The sequence below is a fragment of the Mesoplodon bidens genome (genome assembly GCF_964165515.1).
Source record: "Mesoplodon bidens genome assembly, chromosome: 2".
Classification (NCBI taxonomy): domain Eukaryota; kingdom Metazoa; phylum Chordata; class Mammalia; order Artiodactyla; family Ziphiidae; genus Mesoplodon; species Mesoplodon bidens.
Window position 1 is genome coordinate 72,279,712 of NC_138177.1, and position 23,307 is coordinate 72,303,018.

The following is a 23,307-nucleotide window of genomic DNA, read 5'->3' on the forward strand; positions in this document are numbered from 1 at the left end:
ATGACATGGATGGAGGCGAGGATGGAGATTGTCCAAATGACTGTGGAGAAGGCAAGAGGGTTAACCAAGCAGCCAGTTAGAGGCTGAAACAGCGGTAATGGCTTCCCATAGTTATGAAACAACAGTCAGGAGAGAAGCAGCCCTTGTGGATGAGGAAGACCTTTCCAAATTAAGTTGGATAGGGATGCTTGGGGAGGTGTGAATAAAGGGAGCTATTGATGTACCTCTGCCATATAAATTGATGAAGATGATACTGTACAGAGGAGTTTACACACACTTTTTAGGACTTTGGTGGGCATCTGTCCGACTCACAGGGGACTTTATAGCAACGTTAGTTGACTTTTCTCTAAGATAAAGATTGAGTTGGTAGTCAGAGGGAGAGAAGGAAAAATGAGGCCCAGCCATCTGAGCCTGCCTAGGCATTTTCCACCTAGCACATCCTGGGATGGGTAGTCCAGGGGCTAGAAGGAAAAGATGTAGTGAGTCATTTTCAGGAAGTCTTTATTATAATCTAACTTCCAGCAACACTCCCTAGATCCTTTCTTAGTCCTCCATGGAAATCAAGACCTCATGTTTGTTACTTTTCCTTTCCTATAAAGTTCTCTCTATAAATACATGTATACGTAAATTCTATTCTACTTGTAATGTCAGCCTCTCCTACTCTTTCCTACTCTGTTTTCTAGTGGATTATCATTTCAGCATCTCAGGGTCCAGGACACTCCATCTCCCCCACTGAGCTTTTCCCTGCCCTCCTTTCTCCCTCCTGCTGTTCCTGGCCCTTTAACACCCTCCTAGGTGACTCACCTACCTTCCTTCCTCATTCCTTTATTTAGGACCCAACATTCCAAGGCAGGGAGGACCAGCTGGCCAATCACAGCCCTGGCAAACCTACCTAGGGCTTGAGATTGGCTGGAGCTGTGGTTGGCGGGAGGCTCACCACTCAGATCTGTAGGATGTTGGGGAGGGGGTTTCTGGGAATCAGCCCTGGGAAATAATTTGTTCTGGGACTGCTAATGGTTTTGGAAAGAATCTTTCCAATAGAGCTGGGGCCAGAGGGGTCTCTAGCTTGAGAGCCTCAAAACTGGAGGCAGGCTGAGAACCCAGCTTTCTCAGTGTCCCGGGGGCTTGGCTGCCCCCTGCCCACTTTTCTTTCCCGTGATCTGGGACCCAGTGGTCTGAAGGCTGAGTTCCCAGGCCTGTTCCTAAGAAGTCTTTTCCAGCAGCCCTGGATCTCTCCAGTCTCAACATTCTGCTTTCCCGACGTCGGAAACAGCCAGAAAATAAACACCCTGATGACTAAACGGTTTCTCCAGCTAGAGCCTGGGGAAGCACTAAAAATAGAGGCCACAAGTGAGGGGAGGTTCCCCACTTGAGGGAGGGGGGGGCACTTTCCCATCCTGCTGTTGCCACAGCCCCAGGCCTGGCACAAGGCTCTGTTCTTCTCAGAGTCCTTGGGGACAGGGCAGATGGGCTCCCCCTGCCTACACTGAGGTCCTTCAGGCAAGCTAGCCCTGCCTGGTAGGGAAGACTGACATCTTCTGGTGCTGGGGCCCCATCTCTCAAATCTAATGGGGAACTAAGAAGCTATGTTTGGGGATAAAGTGGGACACTTTAAATCAGGTTTCCTGAAGGAGGGGCCAAGTGGAAGAGTTGGAAACTGAGGCCAAGGAAATAGGAGCTTGCTGGCTTCCTGTCTTCAAGCATACAGGATAAGCGTCCAACCTATTTGCAAAGCAATTCCACTGAACTTGCCTCCGCTGATGCTTGTATGAGATAATGGGCCTAAAGGGGGTCTTGACAGTCCAGCCCTTGAATTATTACAATGCAGCATGAGGTACTGTTCAAAGCAATCTACTCGTATGAACTAATTTAATCTTCACACCAATTTATGAGTTAGGTGCTATTATCATCATCTCTATTTTACCCATGAGGATCATGAGGTACAGGGAAGTTAAGTAACGTGCCTGTGTTCCCAGTTAATAAATGGTGGAATAAGGATTTGAACCAAGGTAGCTGGACTACTCCAAAGTTGATGCCTCTTATCACCAAAACATGCTGCCTCTTTCGGGATATATTCGTCTCTTCAGCCCTTAACCTAGAATTGAGTCTTTGTCCAGCAAATCAGACCCAGCCAGATAGAAATCAGGGTGTGTGAAGAACTGAGTGCCCTTCTGTTCTCCAAGGTTCTTTGAGATCTAAGCCAGATTCCATCATTTCCTCAAGCTCAAGGTAGGAAGCAGACGTTGGAGTAACAGGGATGCTGGGAGAGGAAGTCTGATGGGTCAGTTGTCCAGCAGGCATGGCACCCACGCTCCTGTTGCAGGGCACGAGAAGATTCACCACACCCTGGAGCAAACAGGAATTAAAAACTTTTTAAAACAGCTACTACTGCTTCTTTAATAAGATGCTTTTGGGCGTTTCCTGTGCTGGGGGAAATTAGGGTCACACCCCTTTAAATTGCCCCCCTCGGCTGTAAGTGTTCTGGGGCCGCAGGCACTGGGGATTAGGTCACCCACGAACTATGAGCTGTCGCTTTAAATTGCTGGGCGTCTGCCGAGCCGGGCTCCGGGAGGGGAGGGGGCCTGTCTCAGGTAGAGGGAGCAAGCGAGCTCTCCAGGTAACCCCCCAGAAATGAACCTGTCCCTTTAAGTGGAGCTTCGGCACACCCTAAGTGAGGGAGATGGAATCTTTTCAACACTTAGCGTCTACCCTTAATTTATCTACTTAGACTCCCACCTCCCAAATCTCCTGGGGCTTGGGGGATGGGGGGAGCTGTCGAGGTAGCGTGTGTGTGTATGCGAGAGTATGCACGCAGTCCGAGGAAGCTCCCGGGAAAGGACCTCCTCGAGCGCACGGTGGCAGCAGTGCTAGGCGGCCGTCCGGCCAGCTCGAAGCGGGGGCACCACGGGCGCGGGCCGATCCCTTTAGGGGCCTCTGGGTCTCGCGTGCCTACTTTGCCTCGGTCCGTCGCTGTCTCCCTCCCGCCCGGCTGGCGGAGGGATCTGCCGCTCCCGGCGCCGCAGCCTAGCTTGGAAGGGCGGTGGGGTGGGGGCCGACCCGGCCCGGCTCGGCCCGGCTCGGCCGGCCCGAGGAAAGCGAGGGGCGGGGCCGAGTCCCGGGGACCGCCTTTACTCCGGCCCCGCCCCCACACCCCCACGGGTTCCTCCCATTGGCCCCCCGCCTGTCCATCACCCCTGTTCCCCCCACCCCTCAAGCTAGGCTGAGCTGTGCCTACGTCGGCCTTGACTCTTGGGGGCTGGAGGAGTTACCTTTGGAGCCCGAAAGGAGGAAGGAAGCAAAATATCAACAACAGCCGAGGCGACTCGGACTCTCGGCCCGGGTCCCCTGCCTGCCTGCCCGCCCCCGCGCGCACGACGGGGGCCTAGGCCCCCCGGCGCCGCCCAGGGCCCGCGCGGACGCCGGCCTCATTTATTATTCCCCCCGCCCGGAGCTGCGGCTTCCAGGTGCTGAAGATCCCCCGGACTAGAGGCGAGGGCTACCCACTCCCAGCCGTGACACCCCCTTCCCCCAGTGGGGCCGGTGAGTATAGAAAAATAATGAGCCTGCCACTTTAAGAGGCCCCCTCCCCCACCCCGTCCTGGGGTTGGGGTGGAGGGTGGTCTAGACCGTCCCCCTGAGGGTGGGATGGGGTGGCCTTCTGGACTGGGAGGAACTCGCGGAGCGGGCTGTTTTCGTGTGGCGTTGGTGGGAGATTATATGGGGGACTGTTTGGGTGAGGGACTCGACTGTGGGGGACAAGTGGTGTGGGCTGTAATTCCCTTGGGTGTTGGGGTCAGGGTGGGGGCCGGGGGCTTGGGGGCGCGCCGGTCTGTTGGTGTCCGGGGGTTAGGGCGATCCCCGAGTGGTCTGGGAAGGGGCGGCATCCTCAGAGGGGGTCTCTGGTGACAGCCGGGAGCGACTGACATTTTAACAGCCGGCCCTCCCTCCCTCTCCCTCCTCGCGCCGCCTGTTCCCTCCTCCTTGGCCCGAAATGGTGCAGAAGGGGGCCTGGGAGGGCGGCGGGAGGGTGGGGGCGGGGGGAGCCGCAGCTGTTTGGGAAGCGGGGGAGGGAGGGGGGATGTTGTTCAGATGACACCAGGGTGGTGGGTTGGGGTGTGTGAGTGTGTGTGTGTCCGGGGCCCGGGTTTGCCCGGCGCCTGTGGAGTTGGGACGCGGAGTCATCACGGAGGTGGGCACGCAGGACCCTTCCTTGGGACCTCCTAGTCCGCTCCCGAGACCCCTGATCTGGTTTGTCAGCAGCCCCAGCTGGAGAACCCCCGGCCAGAAGTTTGCAGCTGTTCAACATCTGGGCAAGAGTTCTCCAGTCCCTCTCTCCACCTATGGCTGGCTGAACTGGGCTGGGAGTGGGGGTCTAGTGAGTGTTGGGGGGCTTTTAGGGAGGGAGGGCCAAGGAAGCTAAGAAGCATCTAGTCTCTCATCCCAGTGCTAGCCCCTTTCCTATCAGGTTTGGTCTTCCAGGGTCTCCCTTCCCCTAGTGATTGAAGCTCATCTCTCAGTGGCCTCCCGAGGTCTCTCCCCAATAGAAGGAGGAGGGCTCCTGAGTGTGGGCACCCTTGCAACCACTTACTCGGTTATCCCAGGTTTGTCCTTTGAGTGGGGGACTCTCTCTGCCTTCTCTTAAGCAGCCCATTGTTGATGGGTTGGGGGAGGGTACAGTGGGTGGATCCTGTGTCCCCCTTCTCAGTGCCCAGCCCCCTTTTGAGGTCTCCTTGTAGGCCTGGTTTCTTTGGTTTGGGGGAGTGGCCCTCTGCTGCCCCTTCCCCCATCCCCTCAGTGGGTCTCCTAGGCTATTCAGGGGCCAGCCTGGACTATGGGAAGTTTACCGTCTGGGGCGGTGACCTTGGGCTGCTCTGGCCTCGAGATAGCAGGGGAGCCCTGGCCAGCAGAACATTGGGTATTTTGAAGTTAGGAAGCTGTCCACCTCCCGCTCCCCTCCAAACCCCCAACAGAGAAGTCTTAGTAGTCAAGGAGAGCATTGAAAAAGGCACATGTCAGTGTTCACAGATGTCTACCCGCCTGTGGCCGCCGGGTCACACCCGCCCCAGGACTTAGCCTGGCTGTCCCAGCTCCCACGGCCTGCCTGGGAATGAATTTCCTTCCTGTGGTTTCCCAGTGTGTTGGGCAGGAGATGGGGGTGGGGTGGGATCAGTGTGAGGGTGGCTGAAGACCCGTTTATCTGGAGTGATTGGGGGGTCACTAGAGCTTATGTGTAGCTCTTTCTCCACTTTCCCCAGCAGACATTTGGACCCTCGGGTCTCAGTGGTCATATTCTCTTTGTTGTAACTTCCCTGCCACCCCTCCCCCAACGCAGCCTGTGTGTGTTAGTGTATTTGTGTGTGTATATATGTATATGCATGTGCATTTGTAAAGGGCAGGGTCTCTGGTTTCTCTGGGAGAAGGGGGAGCTTTCACTTACATACCTTTAGAGGCCAGAGAGGTTGTTTTTTTTAATCTGAGGTCACACAGCAAATCTGTGTCAGAGCTTTAGTCCAAGCACCACTCTTTCAGGCATGGCTTCATAGCAGGGAGAGACCATAGGAAGGAAGACACAATCCTTCCCCTTGGAGGCCCTGGTCCCAGTGGAGAAGCAGGACCCTTGTTTTGGGGGATGGGCATGAGAGGTTGGGCTAGACCTTCTGACTGCTGTGCCCAGTGCCTGGAATAGAGTAGTGGAGGACATGAGAGGGTGGCGGGGGCTGCCCGTTGTCTACACTGCTCTGTACCTTCTGTCCCTGGACTGGAGGAGCCTGGGCTTCCCAGCTCTGCCCCTCTTGGCTCCTGGTTTTTCTCATAGGCTCGGAGATATGATAGTCTTTCTGGCTGCTGTTACATAATCTCGCCAGAAGATTTTTTTTTTTTTTTTAATCTTTCCTGGGTCTTTCCTGGGAGGTGTGATGAGGGGAGAAGGCAGAGGGTAGACTCCCCAGGTTGGGGCTGGAGGACCAGTAGCAAGGAAGCTGGGAGAGGCCTCCTGGCCTCTGAGGGGGACAGGAAAGAGGACACCTTGGGTTTAGGCCCTCATTGATTGTGACCTAGCCTCTCCCACCCTCCTCCCCGACCCTGCCCTGGGAAGGTCTCTCTGCTGTGGGTATCCCTGGGCCTTGCGCCCCCAGAAAGGCCTGCCCCTCTGCTCATCCTGTCAACCTTCTGGCCAGCTGGGGCCCTTGCCCTCCCCGGTTGGCTTTGGTCCAGAATCTCAGTGCTTACCCTGGCCTGGTATGGGAGGGCCCTGTGTTGGACACTTTGCCACCCACTTGTGTACCTCTGTGGAGGCAAGAGGAGTCAGGAACAAATGGGTGGGTCCAGCATTTCCCTAGTTGTATTTAGAGCCAGGCTCCCTGCTTCTCTACCCCTCTAGTCCAGCGGGTGGTGGCCTTACTGGAGAAGGGGAGTCAGTGGGGGATGTGTAATAGAGGCCTTGACCTCTTGGGAACAAGTCATAGTTGCTGTTCAGCTGGGTCCTGGAAGTGGGTAAGAGGATCAGACATGGGCCTAGAATCCATCCTCAAGGGTCAGACTGTGGGTCTTGTGGCACTGTGGTGGCGGGTTCTCCCCACCCCTTGCGATCATAGCTGGGACTCTCCAGGCTCTCTGAGGCCAACTGGTTTGAGGCAATTATCTCCCTTTTAGAGGGAAGGAGGAGATGGTGGCAGGGCCAGCATAGCCTCAGCATCACTGTAACCTCTGGTGACTTTTATGAGCCAGTCATGGGGCCGGAGTCCGGCCAACAGTCTGTCCTTCTGTCCCAGTTTGGCGACTTACTCATGGGTGAGGGGGAGGTGTTAGGTGCTAGTAGTTCTGTTCTGGGAGCTGAACACCTTTCTGTGGTGGATGTCCCGCTGTCTGTCCACAACTGCAGCAGGCAGAATGGAGCTTAGACTTCAGGAAGAACTTATCAGTGGAGGTAGATAGGAGAGAGAGAGAGAGCTCTAACTTGACTTGGGAAGGATGGGATCTCAAAATACTTTCTTCGATAGTGGCTTTTGGTGGCTCTGCTGAAAGGCCTTGAACTTTGGCCTAGTGGGGATGGTGCTGTTTGGCTCCTGTAATATTTATTTTCTCTTCTTCCCCCATGCCTCGGACTGAAAGTATCCTGAGGAGAGTTTGTCCTGAGAGCTGTGGGATGGCTAGCCTTTGGGCTCCTTTCCCTTGATGGTGGCATGGTGGGGGTCTCGTGCAGACTGGCATGCCCAGATGCACTTGGCAGGTCCACAGCGTTTAGTGGCACACATGCATGGAGGTGTGCAGCACATACACACGAGTGTGTAGAAACCCAGGGAGCAGCTGCACCCTGTAGGGGGTGGGGGTAGTGAAAGGCAAAGATATTTAAAAGATTGGAGACTGGGGACAGGGTGAGGGGACTGGAGGCAAGAAGGCAGAGGCATGCAAAACTCTGAAGAGAGGAGTGTTGACTCGAGCAAGAGGGATTGAGTTTAGACCTAGAGAGCATGGCGTGTGAGTTGGGGAGCCCTGGCTGACTTCCCTCACTGCCCCTTGCAGCACTCCACCCCTGCCACCATTTATCCCTCTCTGTGCCCCTGGCTCAGCCTGGCTCAGCCTGCCTCGGCCCCTCACTCGAACCGCATGTCCTTGGGTAGGTCTGCTTTCCAGATGTACGGGAGTTTCACCTAGCCTTGTGGTGAGCGGAGCACCTGGGTGTTTTGGTGGGTTGTCGCTGGTCTCTTTTGCCCTCCCCACTCACCCAGATACGCAAGGCCATTCTGAGGTATCATGGTTTCATCTGAGCCCTCAAGCGTTTGGGGGCCAACTCCTGGCCTGGGTGATCCCCAAGACCCTTTGCATCTGATTTTTCCTTTTCTTGAGGCTGTAGCCACAACCTCTCCTTCCTGGGAGCCTAGCCATGCTTCTCTGGCTGGTCCTGCCTGGTGTGGAGACAGGGGGCTGCATTTACTGACTCTGCACAGGACCCTGATAGCCTGGGGTTGGGGGGTGGCAGTTGTGCCTATTGTCTGATCTCTCTCCCCTCTGTTGTAGGCTGGGAAGGGAAGGACTTGTATGGAGCTCTGGCCTGTTGCTGTCCTCACGCAGGTGGGACCATATTTACTCATTTAAACTCACCCTCCCAGGAGGCTCCAGGCTCTAGGCCTGCTCACTGACCTTGGCTCGGTGCCTCTGGCTGGGTGCTCTGGCCACTCCCCTAGGAGGTGGAGAGACCAGGGAAGCATATAGAGAAGGAACTTTTTTTGCCCCCTGGTCATGAGCACTTTTACCCAAGGGCAGTACCCCACTCACCCTATTTTCCAATATACTTTGGAGACCAAAAACTAAAACTTTTGAGATCCCTGGGGATTGGAGGAAGGAAACTTCCATTTGTTGTGTCCCTGTGTGCCAAGCTCTGTGCTGGGCATGGAAACCTGGGAAGACTCATTTATTTTTCTCCACATTGTTTTTTGTAATTGAGGAGACTGAGTCAGAGATTTAAGTGACTTGCTCAAGCTTTCCCAGTTAGGAGGTGTTAAGGGCTTTTGTCTAAGGTTAAGGGAAGGATCCTGCCCTGCAGGAGGGGCAGTGGAAAAGGAGACCCAGGGAGACCTGGGAAGAGGAGGAGGATACATTGAAGGGAAGAACGAACCCAGTAGGATTCCCTGGCAGGAGTGCAGAGGATTAGGGTCTGGTGGCAAGATGGGGTGGGGGGTGGGGCGGACATGCTTTGGTTCCCTGAGAAGGTATTGTCTTCTGATTGAGTGCCATGGGAGGAAGCCCCCAAAGCAGGGGTATGTAGGCAGGAACACAAGTGACACTCAGAGACCCCTCCTGGGTACCAGTTAGTACCCCCTAAAGCTGCCATATGAGATGGATGAGGAGAGAGACTAGATCAGGAAAGACTTGAGCCACAAGAGTCCTGGGCTTGTGCAAAGGCAAGAGGCATGGCTGACTTGAGCCTCCCAGGCCCAGATATTAGGGAATCTGCCCTGGAAGGAATGTGCTGTTACTCCTGGGAGAGAGAACCTGCCTGCTCTCTGTCCAAGTTGTGCGGGGAAGCGCTGTGCTCAGCAGTCAGCCCTCCTCTGCCACTTATTCCTGGTGACCTTGGGCATGTCCCTGCACATCTCTGAGTTGGTTGCCATTTCTATGAAACAGAGATGCCTCCCCTGGAAAAGGAAGGAGGTTCCATGGGAAAACGTGTGGTACTCAACACGGAGTGGGTGCTTGGGAAGTGGCTGCATCCTTTCTTCCAGACATCAGCTCCAACCTGGCCCTGGACTTGCCTGCTAAGGCAGCGGTCCAGAAGGTGGGGAGGAGGCACGCAGTGTCCTGGGTAGGGACTTGATGTGAGGGGGACTTAGGAGGCCCTGAGAGGACCCTGGGACGGGCTTGGGAAGCTGAGCCCAGCTCTGCCCTGCCCAGCCAGCTGCCTCCTTGTCTCAGAACCTGCCCACTCCACATTTCACCCCAGAGTCTTACCAGATCCCTCTGGCTGCGTGCTTACTTATCTCTCATGATCTCCCTGCCCCCACCCCTGCCAGCAAGTACTTGGGATTGAGGGTTGGGAGAACAAGGAATAAGAGAGAGCTCATCCTCAAATCTCAAGGGAAGACATACTGGGCGGGAGTGGGTGTGGGTGGGGAGAGGAGGGTTGGTCTCTTTGTGGAGTCTTCCCACTCCAGTTGGATCGAGTAACACGGAGGCAAGGGGATGGAGCAGGTGACCTCAAACCTTTAAAGCATGCGTGTGTTAATGGTTGGGGGTAGACCAGGAGGAAGGGCTGATCTTGAAAGGGTTGCCTCAGGCCTCCCCAGGCACATCTCTCTTTGACCTCTGAGCCCCTTTTCTCCATCCCCCACAGCTGCCTGCCTCTCTGCTGACTCCCCTATGCATTACCCCATGGCAGGCCTGTGGGGCCCAGGCTGACTGGGTGGGGACAGGTGTCCTGGCCCAGCTGTTCCCTCTTGTCTCCCCCACCTGTCAGCCCAGAGGGTGGGGAGCTGACAGGGAGCAGAGATGAGGAACCCCTTGGCCTCCTCACCTGCTCCCTGGGGTGGGGCCCTGGTTATCAGATGTAGCAGAGGGATTGAGAGTAGACAATAGGCAGGACTTCCCACTCAGAGGAAGGATAAATCCTGACCATAGGAATGGCAGAGAATGCTGAGTACATAGGGATCCTAGCTGTCAGAAATCAGAGGGGTCTTTGCACAATATCTTCATGAAAGGGTGAGAAACTGGGTATTGGTGAGGGCCATGGATCAAGTCTGGGGGCAAGTGTTTGCCTAGGTGTGTGTAGGTACTTCCCCCCGCTGCCTGCTAGTGTGGCGGGGTCGGGGCGGCTCCATCTGGCTGGGCATCTTAGCCTCACCTGGCACCTTTCCTGAAAGCAGCAAGCTAATCCTATAAGAGCTGCCTGGCTGGCCGCCTCAGCAGGCCCACGTAGCCGCACTGCCGGCCCTCCCTTGCCAGGGGCTTAGAGGACTGTCCTTCGAGTCAGAAGGAGATCCAGCTGCCACCCTGAGCGGCCCCTTTAAATCCCCGGTGGCTTCCTGAGGTCACGATGTCTCTAGGAGGATTTGCTTTCCGAGATTGGATTGGCCTCTTTGTGGGGGACACTGCTGTCTGCAATTGTAGGTGAACGCTTCACATTCTCATCCTCCACCGTCCCTGCCAACGGAATTGGTGCTGTCCAGTCTGTGGGTCCAGGCCTCAGGCCTCCTCCCTCCTCTCCTTGCTCTCACGTTCCAGCAGTCAGGACCTGGACCCCCTTCATCTGCTTCAGCTAGAGCAGCCTTGCCCCTGTTCTGTGGATGGGAAAAAAAGGATCTTGCTGCTTTAAACAAGGGGACAGACCACTGCTCTGGAATACAGTGCCCTTCTGAGACTGTCTACTGCCTGTTTTTCTCCACTTTTTCCTCTTCAGCTTGTTCTCCCTTCGGCCAGGGGCCCATGCTCCATAGTTTTCCCAAGCCCTCATTTCCATGGGCAGTCCCTCTCCTGATCTAACCACCAGCCCGCCTGCTGCAATGGCAGGCAGCCCAGACCCAGCACTGGTGGCATTATGCTCACCCCAACGGCTCTCAAGCTGACCCGCCCCCAAGGCCCCAGCTGCCACTTTCACTTCTGTCTCCTGAGACCCCAGAGGGAAGTTGGGTAGGGAGGTGGAAGGTGACCCACTAACCGTCCCAACCGCCCCACCTCTCCTCAGCTGAGGCTTCGGATGGCCAGGGGCCCCTGTCCACCACTCTCCTCTAGATGAGTGGAATGGGCTTAGGTTGCAGGGGAAGGGTTGGCTGCAGTGGGAGGAATGGTGGTTAGATAGCAGGAAGGACTTCCTGGGATAGGAGACCACTGCCGGCTTGGCTTCATTGTTTCAGAGGGTACAGCTGGAAGCATAGGTATTATAACTGGACAAACAGAGGTCAGTTTGACCTCTTCAAGGTAGGCAGGGGGTTGGTTGTCTTCTAGCTCCCATTAGCTGGACTACAGTGCTGGGGCCGCCATGCCCTCCCAAGTGTTACCAGCTGCCCATGCTTAGTCAGGTAACTTCTAACAAAGCAAATTTTAGCCCCAGAGACTACTTTGAGTTCAAAGACTCAGGCTGGGAAGTCCTCTCTGTAGTCTTGCATCTATCTCGCCTGCTGTACTAGGCTATTTCCTCTCGTTTTGCACTTTTGGGAGTGGAATTTAGAAGTGGGGATAGAGGTGGAAGTAAGGACAGTCCACTCATGTCCTACTGCTGCCCCAGCCTTGGCACTAAAGAGGGGAATAGGGTTTTTCTCCTGAGGAACCCCCAGGCAGTTTTGGAGCCATCACACTTTACCCCATGAATCTTATCAAATTCCTCTAGCTGCAGTGCTTGGTTGTTCCTCATAATTGCACCTCCTCCCCTCAAATCCCTTCCTGGACAGGGGACCTGGACAAGAGTGGAGGACCCAGTTGGATTAAGAGCTCTAGACAGTACCACTAGATCAATTCAGAAATGTTTTCTGCAGAAGAAGGATGAGACTGGAGACCTGAAGTGCCAAGAACTCCACTTGGGGTCCCTAACTGCCTAGGGATGCTGGGTGGGGGTGTCCCAGGTCCTAGAATGGGAAGTAGAACTTGATGGAATAAGGTCAGAGACACTCTGCAGGTCCCCATGCAAATGAGCAGTAGTGAGTCATTACTGATTGGCCTGCTGGGTGGAGCATGAAGCAAGGCTCAGGCTCAGGTTCCAGAGCTGGCCCCACTAATGACCATGACAGTGACCTTGGGCCAGTCACTACTCTAACCAGAAGCAGGATCCCAAGCCCTGGGTCTGATAGGCATTCCAGGTGTGTGAGGGGATTGGCTTGGCAGAATCTCTGCTGCCAGGGCCTGTGCGCCCTGCCTGGCACCTGCCCTGGCTGACCATGAGCCTCTGTCAACCCTTGGCCACTGTTGTGGATCCGAAAGCACCTCTGTCTTCATCAGGCCTGTTGCTCCACTCTTCTGGCCTCCACATTGCCCTCCGCTCCTAAGCTGGAGGACAGGGGACCTAACTGGACCATCTCCTCTGTTATCTCTCCATGGAATCACACAGTCTTGACCTCCCTTCCTTTTGAGCCTCTATAAAGAGCATTCTGTTCCTATGGGAACAGAATGTCTAGGCTGGAAGGGCACTTGGGTACCTAGTCCACTCCACCTACCCATTGTACTGGCCAGTAGGGTGAACTCTGGCGGGGGCAGTGCCTTATTCAAGTTCACACAGTGAGTTAGGGCCAGGGCAGGGACTAGAACCCAGGCATCCAGAATCCCTACCCATAGTCCCCGTATTTCCCTGGGCTGTTCATTACCCTACCTCACCTACCCCTTTTCTACTAGGACTCAATCTCCTGTTACCTCCAGATTCTTCCTGAGGTCAGCGGGGTGGCTCTGGGAACTTGTGGGCGCAGGGTGGTTCCTAGGAGCCAGCCTAGAGGCCACCAGGGCAAGGCCAGAGCTGGGGTGGGAAGTGCTGCAGGTGGGGGGGGGGCTGCCTCTGTAGGGGGCCATACAGCCTCAGTGCTGCTACAGGAAGGATGAGAGCTAGACTACAGGAAGGACAAGCCGGGGTGGAGAAGCAGTGGAGGCGGCTCGGGAGACAGACCCTCACTGGAGAGGCATCTCCTGGGCAGAGAACAGGCTGGCCCCATCCCAGGAGATTTGCCAAGGAGAAGAGGGCGGGAAGCCTAGGGTGGGGCGCGGGAGAGTTGTCCAGCGGAAACTGGAGGGAGGGCTCCTAGCCCTGCTCCCCACACTGGGTGCTCCTCTTGGCAAGTCGATTCCTGTCCCTTAAGCCCCTTAAGCGAAGGCTTCAGTGCCGGCCTCCGCTTGTGTTCTTAGGGTGCCTGGGACCTGAGACCACCCCTGCCCCAGGTCCAGCTTTCTTGGACTGGCCCTCTCTCCCTCCCCCCAGCCCAACAGTCCGCCCCCAGGCCCCTTGTCGGTGAGTTAAAATTAGCTCAGTGCCCAGACTAAAAATAGCCCCTGCCCAACCCTGAGGCTGTTGGGCTGGGGGAAGGGAGTCCCCGAGGGAGGGGAGGATGGTGGGAACCAGGGGTTTGGGGAGTGAGCCTGCCAAACAGAACTTTGAAGGGAGGAGGAGGATGGGGATGGGGACCCGCCTGTGCCTTTGAGAGAAGACCCTGGAAGAACTTCGGGGCAAATGAAAAGAGGCTGCCTTGTGGGAGGGGGAGCAGAGAGGGGGCAGAGAGAGTGGAGAACAGGGAGGAGCCAGGGAGCAGTGGGTGGGGAGCAGGCGGGGGTGTGAGAATTGGACTGTGGGCGGTGGGGGAGAGGGGCAGTGTGAGACCCCAGCACTGCCTTTGCCCAGACTTCGAGGGGAGGGTGATGCCCCCCACTTCGGGGCTAGTACAGTGTTTGTGAAGGAGGGGCTCTCTGTGTAGATTCCAGAGGCTGGGAACCCCAGGGCTCTCTTACCTGGGCCCCATCTCTTGGTGGTCACTGAGTTTACCTTCCCACCCATCTTCCAGAGCTCCTCAGCGTGTGTCTGCGTAGAGGGCTGCGGTTCAGAGAGAGTGGCTTGGAAGGTTTGTGGGCCCCAGGGTGAGGCAGGAATGGAGGCAGTACCCAGGGCGTTGAGAGGGCCGCTGGGCCTTGTGCCCACCTCTGCCCACTCTCAGGGCCTGCTTACCCTGGAGCCTGGACCTAGCCAGAGCCTCAAGAGCCAAGATGCTCTATCCCCCGCCAGGTCTGGGCTCAGTCCTGGCCCCTGAGGGCCTCCTTGCCTCTCCCTGCCCTGCCCTAGGTGGGCCCTGCCCTTCCCTTGTCTGTCTCTTGGCAGGACTGCAGGATTTCAGAGGACAGGGTTGGAGTCCTGTTGAGTTTCGCCCACGTGCTCGGCCTAGCATCAGCGTCGTGCAAGCAGTTGTTGAACCTGCCTCTTGTTCTCTACCTGCTTCTCTCTCAGTCTCTGTCTCTGTCTAGTCTCCTACCTCTCCCTCTCTCCTCTGGCCCTCTCCTTGTCCGCCTCTGCCCCTCACTCTGCCTTCCTCTTGGACTCTCTACCTCTTTTTCTGTCTCTTTTCCTGTGTCTGTGTGTCTGTCCCCTTCTGCCACCCCCCTCTGTGTCTGCCTCACCCACGCCTCCTCCCTCGTTAGTGAGCAGGCTGCTTGAGGCCGCCTGACTGTGGGGGTGACAGGTGGATTGGATTGTCACCCCCTCCCCCAGCGCCTGCTGCTTATTTCATGCCCTGCAGCCCAGCTACAGGGAAGGGGCGGGAGGAGGGATGACAGCTGTCTCCAGCACCTCCTGCCTTCCCCTCCAGTCCACAGCCTACAGCCCTGAGCAGCCTGGGAGGAAGGGATGAAGGGCCTGCTTAATGAGAGTTTCTCACTATGTGGAAGAGCAGGGTTTGAAGCCCGATGCTCTGTGACGGGGGCTGCTCACTCAGCCTCTCTGGGCAGCTGCTCCATTTTGACTTGCGCTGGTATGGCAGCTCTGAAAGCAGATGCTCTGCAGTTCCTCTGAACCTCTGGGCCACTGGGACAGAGGATGGATATGGGTGGAAGGGTGCAGGGGAGAAGGGGAGGTAGGTAGTCCCCTGACAACAGCAGGAGAGAGGAGGTGGAGGCTAGCCACTGGAACGCGCTTCTCCTGCAACTCCCCCAGGAAGGGCAGCGCTGCTGCAACTGCAGCTTCAGGAGGCTGCCCTGACCGCTCCCCCCAACTCCTCCCGCTGGCCCCAGGCCACCCTCACACAGGAACTGAGATAGCATCATTCTGAAACCTGAGAATGGTTTGAATATTGCTCAGGTACCAAGTGCTGTTACATTGGGGGAGGCAGGAGCGTGTTACTTCTCCCATGCCCCCTCCAAACCAAGATCCCCTTTAGGGTACATTTTATATGTTATTTGCACCTTATTTGCATGTCAGTACAACCCACATGTTCCTATTGGGTCTGTAGCCCAGCTGAGGAAACCGGTTGTCCGTGGGGTCCTTCTGGAACCCCCCGCCGTTTCTGGGCCCCTCACTCAGCCTCTGCTCCTTGTCAAGAGTGTTGTCAGATGAGCCTCCTGCCCTGTGTCCTGTCTCATTTGCAAAGACTTCTCTGCAGCCACCCTTCTCCACAGACTTTGGGTTTGCGCCTGCCTCCCTGGGGCTCAGCCCAGCTGCCATCCTCCTCCCTCTTTGCTCCTTCTGTCTCTGTTGGGGGAGGCCTTCTCTCTGTCTGCTCCCACTTACTCCCCAGGAGGTCCACCCTGCCCAATCCTGTCCTGCCAGCACTACTCTGAGTAGGTGAATCAGAATCAGAAGCAGCTGGAGTCTTCGAGGGGGTACTTTTGGTGACAGAGATGCTGCCAGCCCAAGGAGTCACAGCTGTGGCCTGAGGTCAGGATTGGGTGGGCCCTGGGGCCATCAGAGCAGGAGGGCCATCCTGGATAACCCCGTCTCTGTGGCAGCCCTAAGCCCTTCCAAGCCTTTGGCCTCCAGGAGAAGCAGCCAAAAGCCAGGTCATCTGGGAGGGCCTCCTAGAGGAGAAGCAGGCTGGAAAGGGGAAGAGGAATGGGGCAGGCCCAGGCGAAGAAGAAAAGGCTCACATCTGGATAACAGATGCCCAGGCCTCTGGCTCCTGGCAGTTGGTTAGGTAATTAGGAAGAGAGCTAATTAAGGAGGTCCAGGTGTTCATTAAAATCTCCCTAATTGGATAGGAGGGAAACTTGGACAAGATAGGCCTCCATACCTTGGATAGGGTCAATTTAGGGTTCATGTGCCCACCCAGGTCCCGGCCACCCCCTTTTCCAAAGTAAGGGCTGAGTTCTTGCCCTTACCGTTCTTGCCCCCAAGCTTTCCAAGATTGCAGCAGTGTTGAATGGATAGCAGAAGGGGAAAGAGATGAGTACAGACTGAGCCTGCTTTGTAGGAAGGCTCCTGGTTAGATAGGAGGAAGGACTGCCCAAGGTAGGGGCATCTCCTCCTCTGGCAGTGTTGGCACAGAGGTAGGAGTGGCAATGGGGAAGGCGCCATGGGAACATGGAATCATAAAAAGTGCTTTGGGCTACTGGGTATAGATGAGGCCTGGTCTTTTTAACCCTGACTTTGCTCTGTCAGAGGATGTTCAATGGGTCTCTGTGGCTTCCCTGTCTTCTCAGCCCTGATCCCTCTAGCATCCCAGCTCCCCCAGCATGAGGCGGGGGTGGGGGTGGTGGTGTAGGAGATCAGCCTGGGAGCTGGTTGCCAGGTGACAGTTGCCTAAGCAACCCAGTTCTCTCCATCTCCATGTACTCAGGGCTGCTCCTTAGAAGACTTTAGAGTCTCACCCTCTGTACCAACCAAGCTGAGGGTAGGGAGGGTTGAGGACTGGAGTAGCAGGGGTAGTTGGAGGGTAGGTGGCGTCCAAACAGGCAAGCTGCCGGCGCAGCTGGGAGAGGAAGAGTTCTTCTCCACAGAGGATAGAGTGGGAGGAGCTGGTCCTGCAACAGAAGTTAGACCAGAAGAAGGACTTCTCACAGGGTCACAGCGATGAAACAACCCTTTCTTTCTTTCAGCAGACATTTCCCAAGCTCATCCGTACAGGGGACAGAGTGGTGAAGTATACAGATGTGGTTCCTGCCCTCATGAAGCTTCAGTCTCGTAGGGGAGCCAGGCATTAAATAGAAGCACAGAACTGTAATTATTTACAATCATGATAAGTGCTAGAAAGAAAAGAACAAAATAATCTTGAGAGTCAATAATCTTGGGAGAACCAAAGGAATGAAGTTAGATTGTAGGAATGACTTTTCTGAGGATCGTGAGAGCAAAGAGGGGGATCTCTCCCAACTTCAGGGAAGAGATAGCATTGGCCATAAACTGGTAGAGGTTACCTCTCAGCAAAAAGTTGCTGATGAACAAAAGGTGGCGAGGAGGAGATAGTAAAATGGGAGAGGGATGAAAGGTGGATACTGTGAGCCAGAGGAGGGTGATGGTGACTGCACTTGCCAGTCTAGGTTGGAGTTTTCAAGGCCAGGCCAGAGAATCCCATTTAAAAACCTTCTTCTTGGGCTTCCCTGGTGGCGCAGTGGTTGAGAGTCCGCCTGCCGATGCAGGGGACACGGGTTCGTGCCCCGGTCCGGGAAGATCCCACGTGCCGCGGAGCGGCTGGGCCCGTGAGCCATGGCCGCTGAGCCTGCGTGTCCAGAGCCTGTGCTCCGCAACGGGAGAGGCCACAGCAGTGAGAGGCCCGCGTACCGCAAAAAAAAAAAAAAAAAAAAAAAAAAAAAAAAAAGCCTTCTTCTTGAAAAATTGAAAAAAGAAAAGGAAAAAAAAGAAAAGCCCTCTTCTCAGCCCTCCCTTGCCCTCAGTGTGCCCTCCTCCCTTCTCTGCCAAACCCGTACCACTGCAACTCTGGAAAATACAGCCTTTGGATTGCACTGGGAGGCTGGGCAGCTGAACTCCTCGGGCTGGAGCCTTTGCAGTGGCGTGTTTGGCAGAGATCGGGCTCACAGGCGAGGGATGGGGTGGCTGGAGCTGGTTCTGGGTCCAGATATCTGCTCAGCCAACTCAGGGTTGGCTGGGCTGGTGATGGTGATGTCCTAGGGCATGTGTGAGGGTGGACAGTAGGAGGCCCAAGGCCCATGGAGCACCTTGAGGATAAGGATGAGGGGAAGAGGGTTTGAAGATTTCTCCCTGGGGAGAGAGAGGGAGGTGTGGAGGGTCCTTCTAGGAGTGGGGAGGGGGCTACATTGTTTTCTGAAGCTACCTGGACAGAGCAGAAGCTCTCTTTCCAGCTGGGCTAGGGAATGCCTGAGGGAAAGTCCTGGTAATAGGAAAGGGTGGAGAGGGATATTCCTGGCTCCTCCCAAGTCCATAGATTCCCTGCCTTCCCTCTCTCCTTCCCTCTATGGCCAAGATGCCAAGGCTGAACTTTGGCATCTACTATGGAACCTTGGGGCCCACGGTTGAGTGGATATGTAAAGGCTAGAGAAACTCAGCAGCCACTGGAAATGGGGGCTGGGGAGAGGGTTCCTAATTACAGGTGTCTCTGTCGTCAGACACCCACCCTCTGCCCAAGTTGGTTGTGGGGAGGTGAGAGCCCACCTTCCTGGACTCTGTAGTGGGCCCTCTGGCAGGGACTCTGTGGAAGGGGAACTCTGGAGAGGAGGGCTGGGCTTCTGTGGTCTGGGCTCCTCCCAGGACCCTATCAGAGTGGCTTTAGAGAGCGTGGGTCCCATGCCTACTGCCCCTTTCCACCATCTCCCACTATTCCATCTCTGGAATCACAGAGCGAGAAGGGCCCTGGGGTCATCTTGTGCCTCCATCCTGGGCCCTTCCGGTCCCCGGGGGCTCACCCAGCCTGTTTAGGTGCTACCCACACCTGAGAGCACGCACCTTTTCTGGCTCAGGCTGGGCTGCCATCCCTGTGCCTCCTTCCATCCTGTGGTACCTCACGCTGTACAGTGCAGGGCCTCCGTTTCTCTTCCTGGCTCTTTAATTGGAGCTCTTCAACCAGTGGGCCATGATGGGTTTATAGGTGTACTGAGACAAGGATCCTTCCACCTGGTGCCTGTGTCCCCCCTAACTGCCAGCAGCCTCTTTCCTGTCTGGCACTGGTTCTATATTTTCTCTACATGCTCTGAGTTGAGCAAGGTTGGGAGGCAGTGCTCTTAGACTGAGCTTGGGTTCTAGGCATGCCCCACTCCTCTAGAGCAGGAGTTGGCAAACCGTGACCCATGGGCCAAATCTGGCCATGCCTGTTCTTATAAATCTAGTGTTATTGGGGGCACAGCCACACTCGTTCTTTTAAATGTGTTGTCTACAGCTGCTTTCATGCTGCAATGGCAGAGTTGAGTAGTTACAACAGAGACGGTATGGCCTGCAAAACCTGAAATACTTACTATTTGGCTTCTTTTTTAAAAATATTTATTTACCTATTATTATTATTTTTTGCTGCAACGGGTCTTAGTTGCGGCACGTGGGATCTTTCGTTGTGGCGTGTGGGCTCCAGAGCACGTGGGCTCTTCGTTGTGGCACGCGGGCTCTCTAGTTGAGGTGCGTGAGCTCAGTAGTTGTGGCGCGAGGGCTTAGTTGCCCCGCGGCATGTGGGATCTTAGTTCCCCAACCAGGGATCAAACCAACGTCCCCTGCATTGGAAGGCGGATTCTTTACCACTGGACCGCCAGGGAGGTCCCTATTTGGCTTTTTAAAGAAAAAATTTACTGACCTCTGGTGTAGAGGGGTGGGTGGTTGGTTGGTTGGTTGGTTGGTTTATTTAAAGCAGCAGAATCCCTTCTTCAAAGCAGAGATTTAGGTCAAGGCCCACTGAGTAAAACAGGTTGGTGTAGAGGAGCCCTGGTTAGAGGGAGATAGGGGTTCCGCAGCCCAAGCCCTACTCTGCGACTCCAGGCTCCAGGGTTCCATGAGTCTGGTATGAGGACCACTGCTCTAGACCTGCTCTGGTATATTCTTGAGCCAGGGGTGCAGACACACTCCCATTCTGGCAGCAGGTACACCGGGCTAGCTGTTCACAGCCTCGGCGGGTGTTCACTCGGCACGTTCTCTGCACCAGGCTCCGTATGGGAGCCACCATCCTAGGCCAGCGGGGCAGCTGGCGAGCCCAGGTGTCTCTGCTCCTGGTGGGCTCTGGGGAGAAGTAAGGGGGTGGGATGTTCTCTAAGACCCAGACCCTTAGGAGCCAGGGAGCTCCCTGATTGTGTTCTGTCTGACCTAGAACCTGAGGGCAGCAGTGATGGTGTGGAAGGAGCCTGGAGCAGAGTCCTGGGCCCTGAGTGAATTCCAGCTTGTGCCTGGCTGTGGCATGCCATCACCTCAGGTCGCCACCATTTCCTTAGTTTGTGGATGGGACTCAGATGCTGCCAGCCTCTCACAGGGGTGCTGTGAGGCTGGCCCATGTGCCAAAGGAGCAGGCCTGAGGGTTACCAGGGCTGACAGTCCTCTTGTGACCCTCCCCACCCAGGAGGCTGTGCAGAAGGTGTCCTGCAGACCATGAACTGAGTGCTGGTCCGAGACTGTTCATGAGCACAGTGTAAGGTGTGCCAAGACCCGCCACCCAGCAATCCCCTCCCCTCCCCGGCACTGAAGATCCCCGGAAAAGATGGGGAGGAAAAAGATTCAGATCCAGCGAATCACCGATGAGCGGAACCGACAGGTGAGGGGATCCGGGAGCTTCACGGAGTGGATGAGGGCAGGGAGCTGGCCTCTGCCTCCACTCCACTTCCAACCACTCCAAGAAGGCTTCCCGGAAGAAGGGGGCTCTGGAGTGTTATGGAAGGGCAAGGGCTGAGTTGGGAGAAGAGGAATCCCCACCTCCCTGCAGCTCTTAGGACCCTGTATCCTAGAACCCCAAGACTCATCTGCTGCTGCAACCAGGCAGACCTGAGCCCCTGCCATATGCAATATGCAAACCTCAGGCCGCACCCAGGCACTTCCCCTTTCCAAAGATGAATCCTTCCCCTCCTCCTACCCCAAGGGAAGAGCCTGGAAGCTCTTCTGTTCTCCCTCCCTAACCTGTTTATAGCCCACAGCACAGAGGTGTGGAGTTCTGTCCATCTGGATTTCTCTGCGTTCAGTGAATTGGCCCTGAGCTGTGTCTTGGCCGTGTGTTGGCAGAGGGATGCTGGCCTGTTCCTTGCCCAGACCAGGGGCTCCTGAGAGCAGGGTTACCCTGAGGCAGGGGCTGGCTATGTCCAGCTTCCTGTAGGTGGGACTCCTGGGCAGACCTTGACTGAGCCAGACCTGGCCGCCCACACGCCCACCTACAGGTGACATTCACCAAGAGGAAGTTCGGGCTGATGAAGAAGGCGTACGAGCTGAGCGTGCTCTGTGACTGCGAGATCGCACTCATCATCTTCAACCACTCCAACAAGCTGTTCCAGTACGCCAGCACGGACATGGACAAGGTGCTGCTCAAGTACACGGAGTACAATGAGCCGCATGAGAGCCGCACCAACGCCGACATCATCGAGGTGGGCCCACGCACGCGGACCCCACCCCCGCCTGCAACTGCACACCACGCGCCCATTGCAGCATGCACACTTGGACCTCTCCGTGCACACACACATGGACACCTGCCCCTTGAAGCCCCCTCACCTGTGCGCACACACATATAAACCCACATCCTCTTCTACAAACCCCGGGCCCGAGAAGGAAGGAGGGCAGTGAGGTAGATGTCAGATGGGGCTGCCCACCCAGCCCAGTCCCACCCCAGCCCTCTCTGAGCCTCTCTCTTCATGTCTGTCAGGCACAACATGACCCCTCTGCTCTGTCTGCTCTCAACTTCTCTCTTTCTCTCTCCTTCCTTCTCCGTCTTTTGATTCGCTCCTGCATCTGACTCTTCCTTTCTCTGTCTCCCTCTTTGTTTCCATCTCTGCTGCTCTGTCTCTGTCCCTTTGTGGGTCCCTGTGGCTTTATTTTCTGTTTCAAAGAGAGCTGACATTGTAAACCATGAAAGGACGTGGGCTTTGGAATCCAGCTCTGGCCTTTACTGGCTGTGTGGCCTTGGGCAGGTGGTTTCGCTTCCCAGAGCCTTGGTGCCCACCTCCACGAAATGGGGCCAGTGCCTGCTTTGAAGGGTGTTGTGTGAATTGAATGAGACAGCCCAGTTCCTGCTTCTCACACTGGGGGTACGGGACCTGTGCCGATGAAGAAGGGTGCCTGGGAAGCCACAGGCCTGCCTTCCTGGAGTGAGACTTCCACTCCACAGATGTGGAAGAAATTCCTTTATTTTTATATTAGAGAAAACAGATTTACTCTAGACTAGAATGTAAAATTCACATTCATTTTCAAGACAAAACAAGCATCTGTGAAGATGTTTTGAGCATGGAGAGGTCAGCTTTGGGGTCTCCTCCACGCCACCGGGTGTGCGTCCCCTACTTTGTGTGGGTGCATGGGAGAAAGTGTGGCCTTTGCTCGAGGACAGCATACAAGGTGGTACATGGTAGAAACTCAGTAAATGCAAAGAAATGTTGTCTTTCTCCCTCTTATTCTTCTACCTCTCTGTCTCCATTTCGATTTCTCTTTCCCCTTCTTCTTTTAAGCAGAGCCCAGGAATTGAGCTGGGCAAAGTCAGCCCTGACTGCCTTGCGCTGGAGAGCGCTCTGTGCCTTCTGGCTGGGGCTCACCTAAGGGTAGACAGGCACAGGCTGGCTCAGGGCACCAGCCCCTCAGCTCATCCCCCGGAAACCCCCCACCCCACCTGTCACCTTGGAAGCACGTGTCCCTGTGCCGGCTGCATTCCCTGGGTTAGGCCCACCTTCCACGTGACCCTGTATTCTGATGCCTCCCCCACCAACCACACAGTCACACAGTGCCCTAGTAAGAGAGTTTTAGGGAAGGGCTGGAAGGAACGCCAGGGAGGCGGTGGGTGGGGTGGGGTCGGGACTGGGAGGACCCTCACCCCTGCTGACGGTAGTGGTGCGGTTACAGACCCTGAGGAAGAAGGGCTTCAACGGCTGCGACAGCCCGGAGCCCGACGGGGAGGACTCGCTGGAACAGAGCCCCCTGCTGGAGGACAAGTACCGGCGCGCCAGCGAGGAGCTCGACGGGCTCTTCCGGCGCTATGGGGTGAGCCCCACTCACTCTCTCTCTGTTGGCCCCCCCTTCCGGCCCCTTCCCCCCCAGGCGCTGCACAAGAAGCACAGGGAATGTGAGAGCCCTGAGGTGGACGAGGTGTTTGCCCTGACCCCCCAGACGGAGGAGAAATATAAAAAGATAGACGAGGAGTTTGATAAAATGATGCAGAGTTATAGACTGGCCGTGAGTAGTCGCATGGAGGAGAGCCTCCCTGTGGTGCATGGTGTGGCTTCGCGCCCCGCCCCGGCCCTCGGCTGCCTCTGATGGATGTTCTGCTCTGAGCCATGCTGGGGCTGTTGGTGACCACC

General features: G+C 55.9%; 1 protein-coding gene across 3 annotated transcripts in view; it reads left to right on the top strand.

Annotated features, from left to right (window-relative positions):
* The first annotated feature begins 3,242 nt into the window (after positions 1-3,242).
* MEF2D (myocyte enhancer factor 2D) overlaps positions 3,243-23,307 on the top strand; it is a 32,002-nt gene continuing 11,937 nt past the window's right edge. Inside the window, exons 1-5 of one of the 3 annotated variants that reach the window (XM_081216670.1) lie at positions 3,243-3,540; positions 20,385-20,576; positions 21,190-21,393; positions 22,853-22,990; positions 23,048-23,182. In XM_081216670.1, coding sequence (XP_081072796.1) covers positions 20,523-20,576; positions 21,190-21,393; positions 22,853-22,990; positions 23,048-23,182 — 531 coding nt within the window. In that variant the 5' untranslated portion in view covers positions 3,243-3,540; positions 20,385-20,522. Of the gene's footprint in view, positions 3,541-20,138; positions 20,241-20,384; positions 20,577-21,189; positions 21,394-22,852; positions 22,991-23,047; positions 23,183-23,307 lie in introns of all 3 variants that reach the window. The other 2 variants (XM_081216669.1, XM_081216668.1) reach the window with 2 other exon arrangements.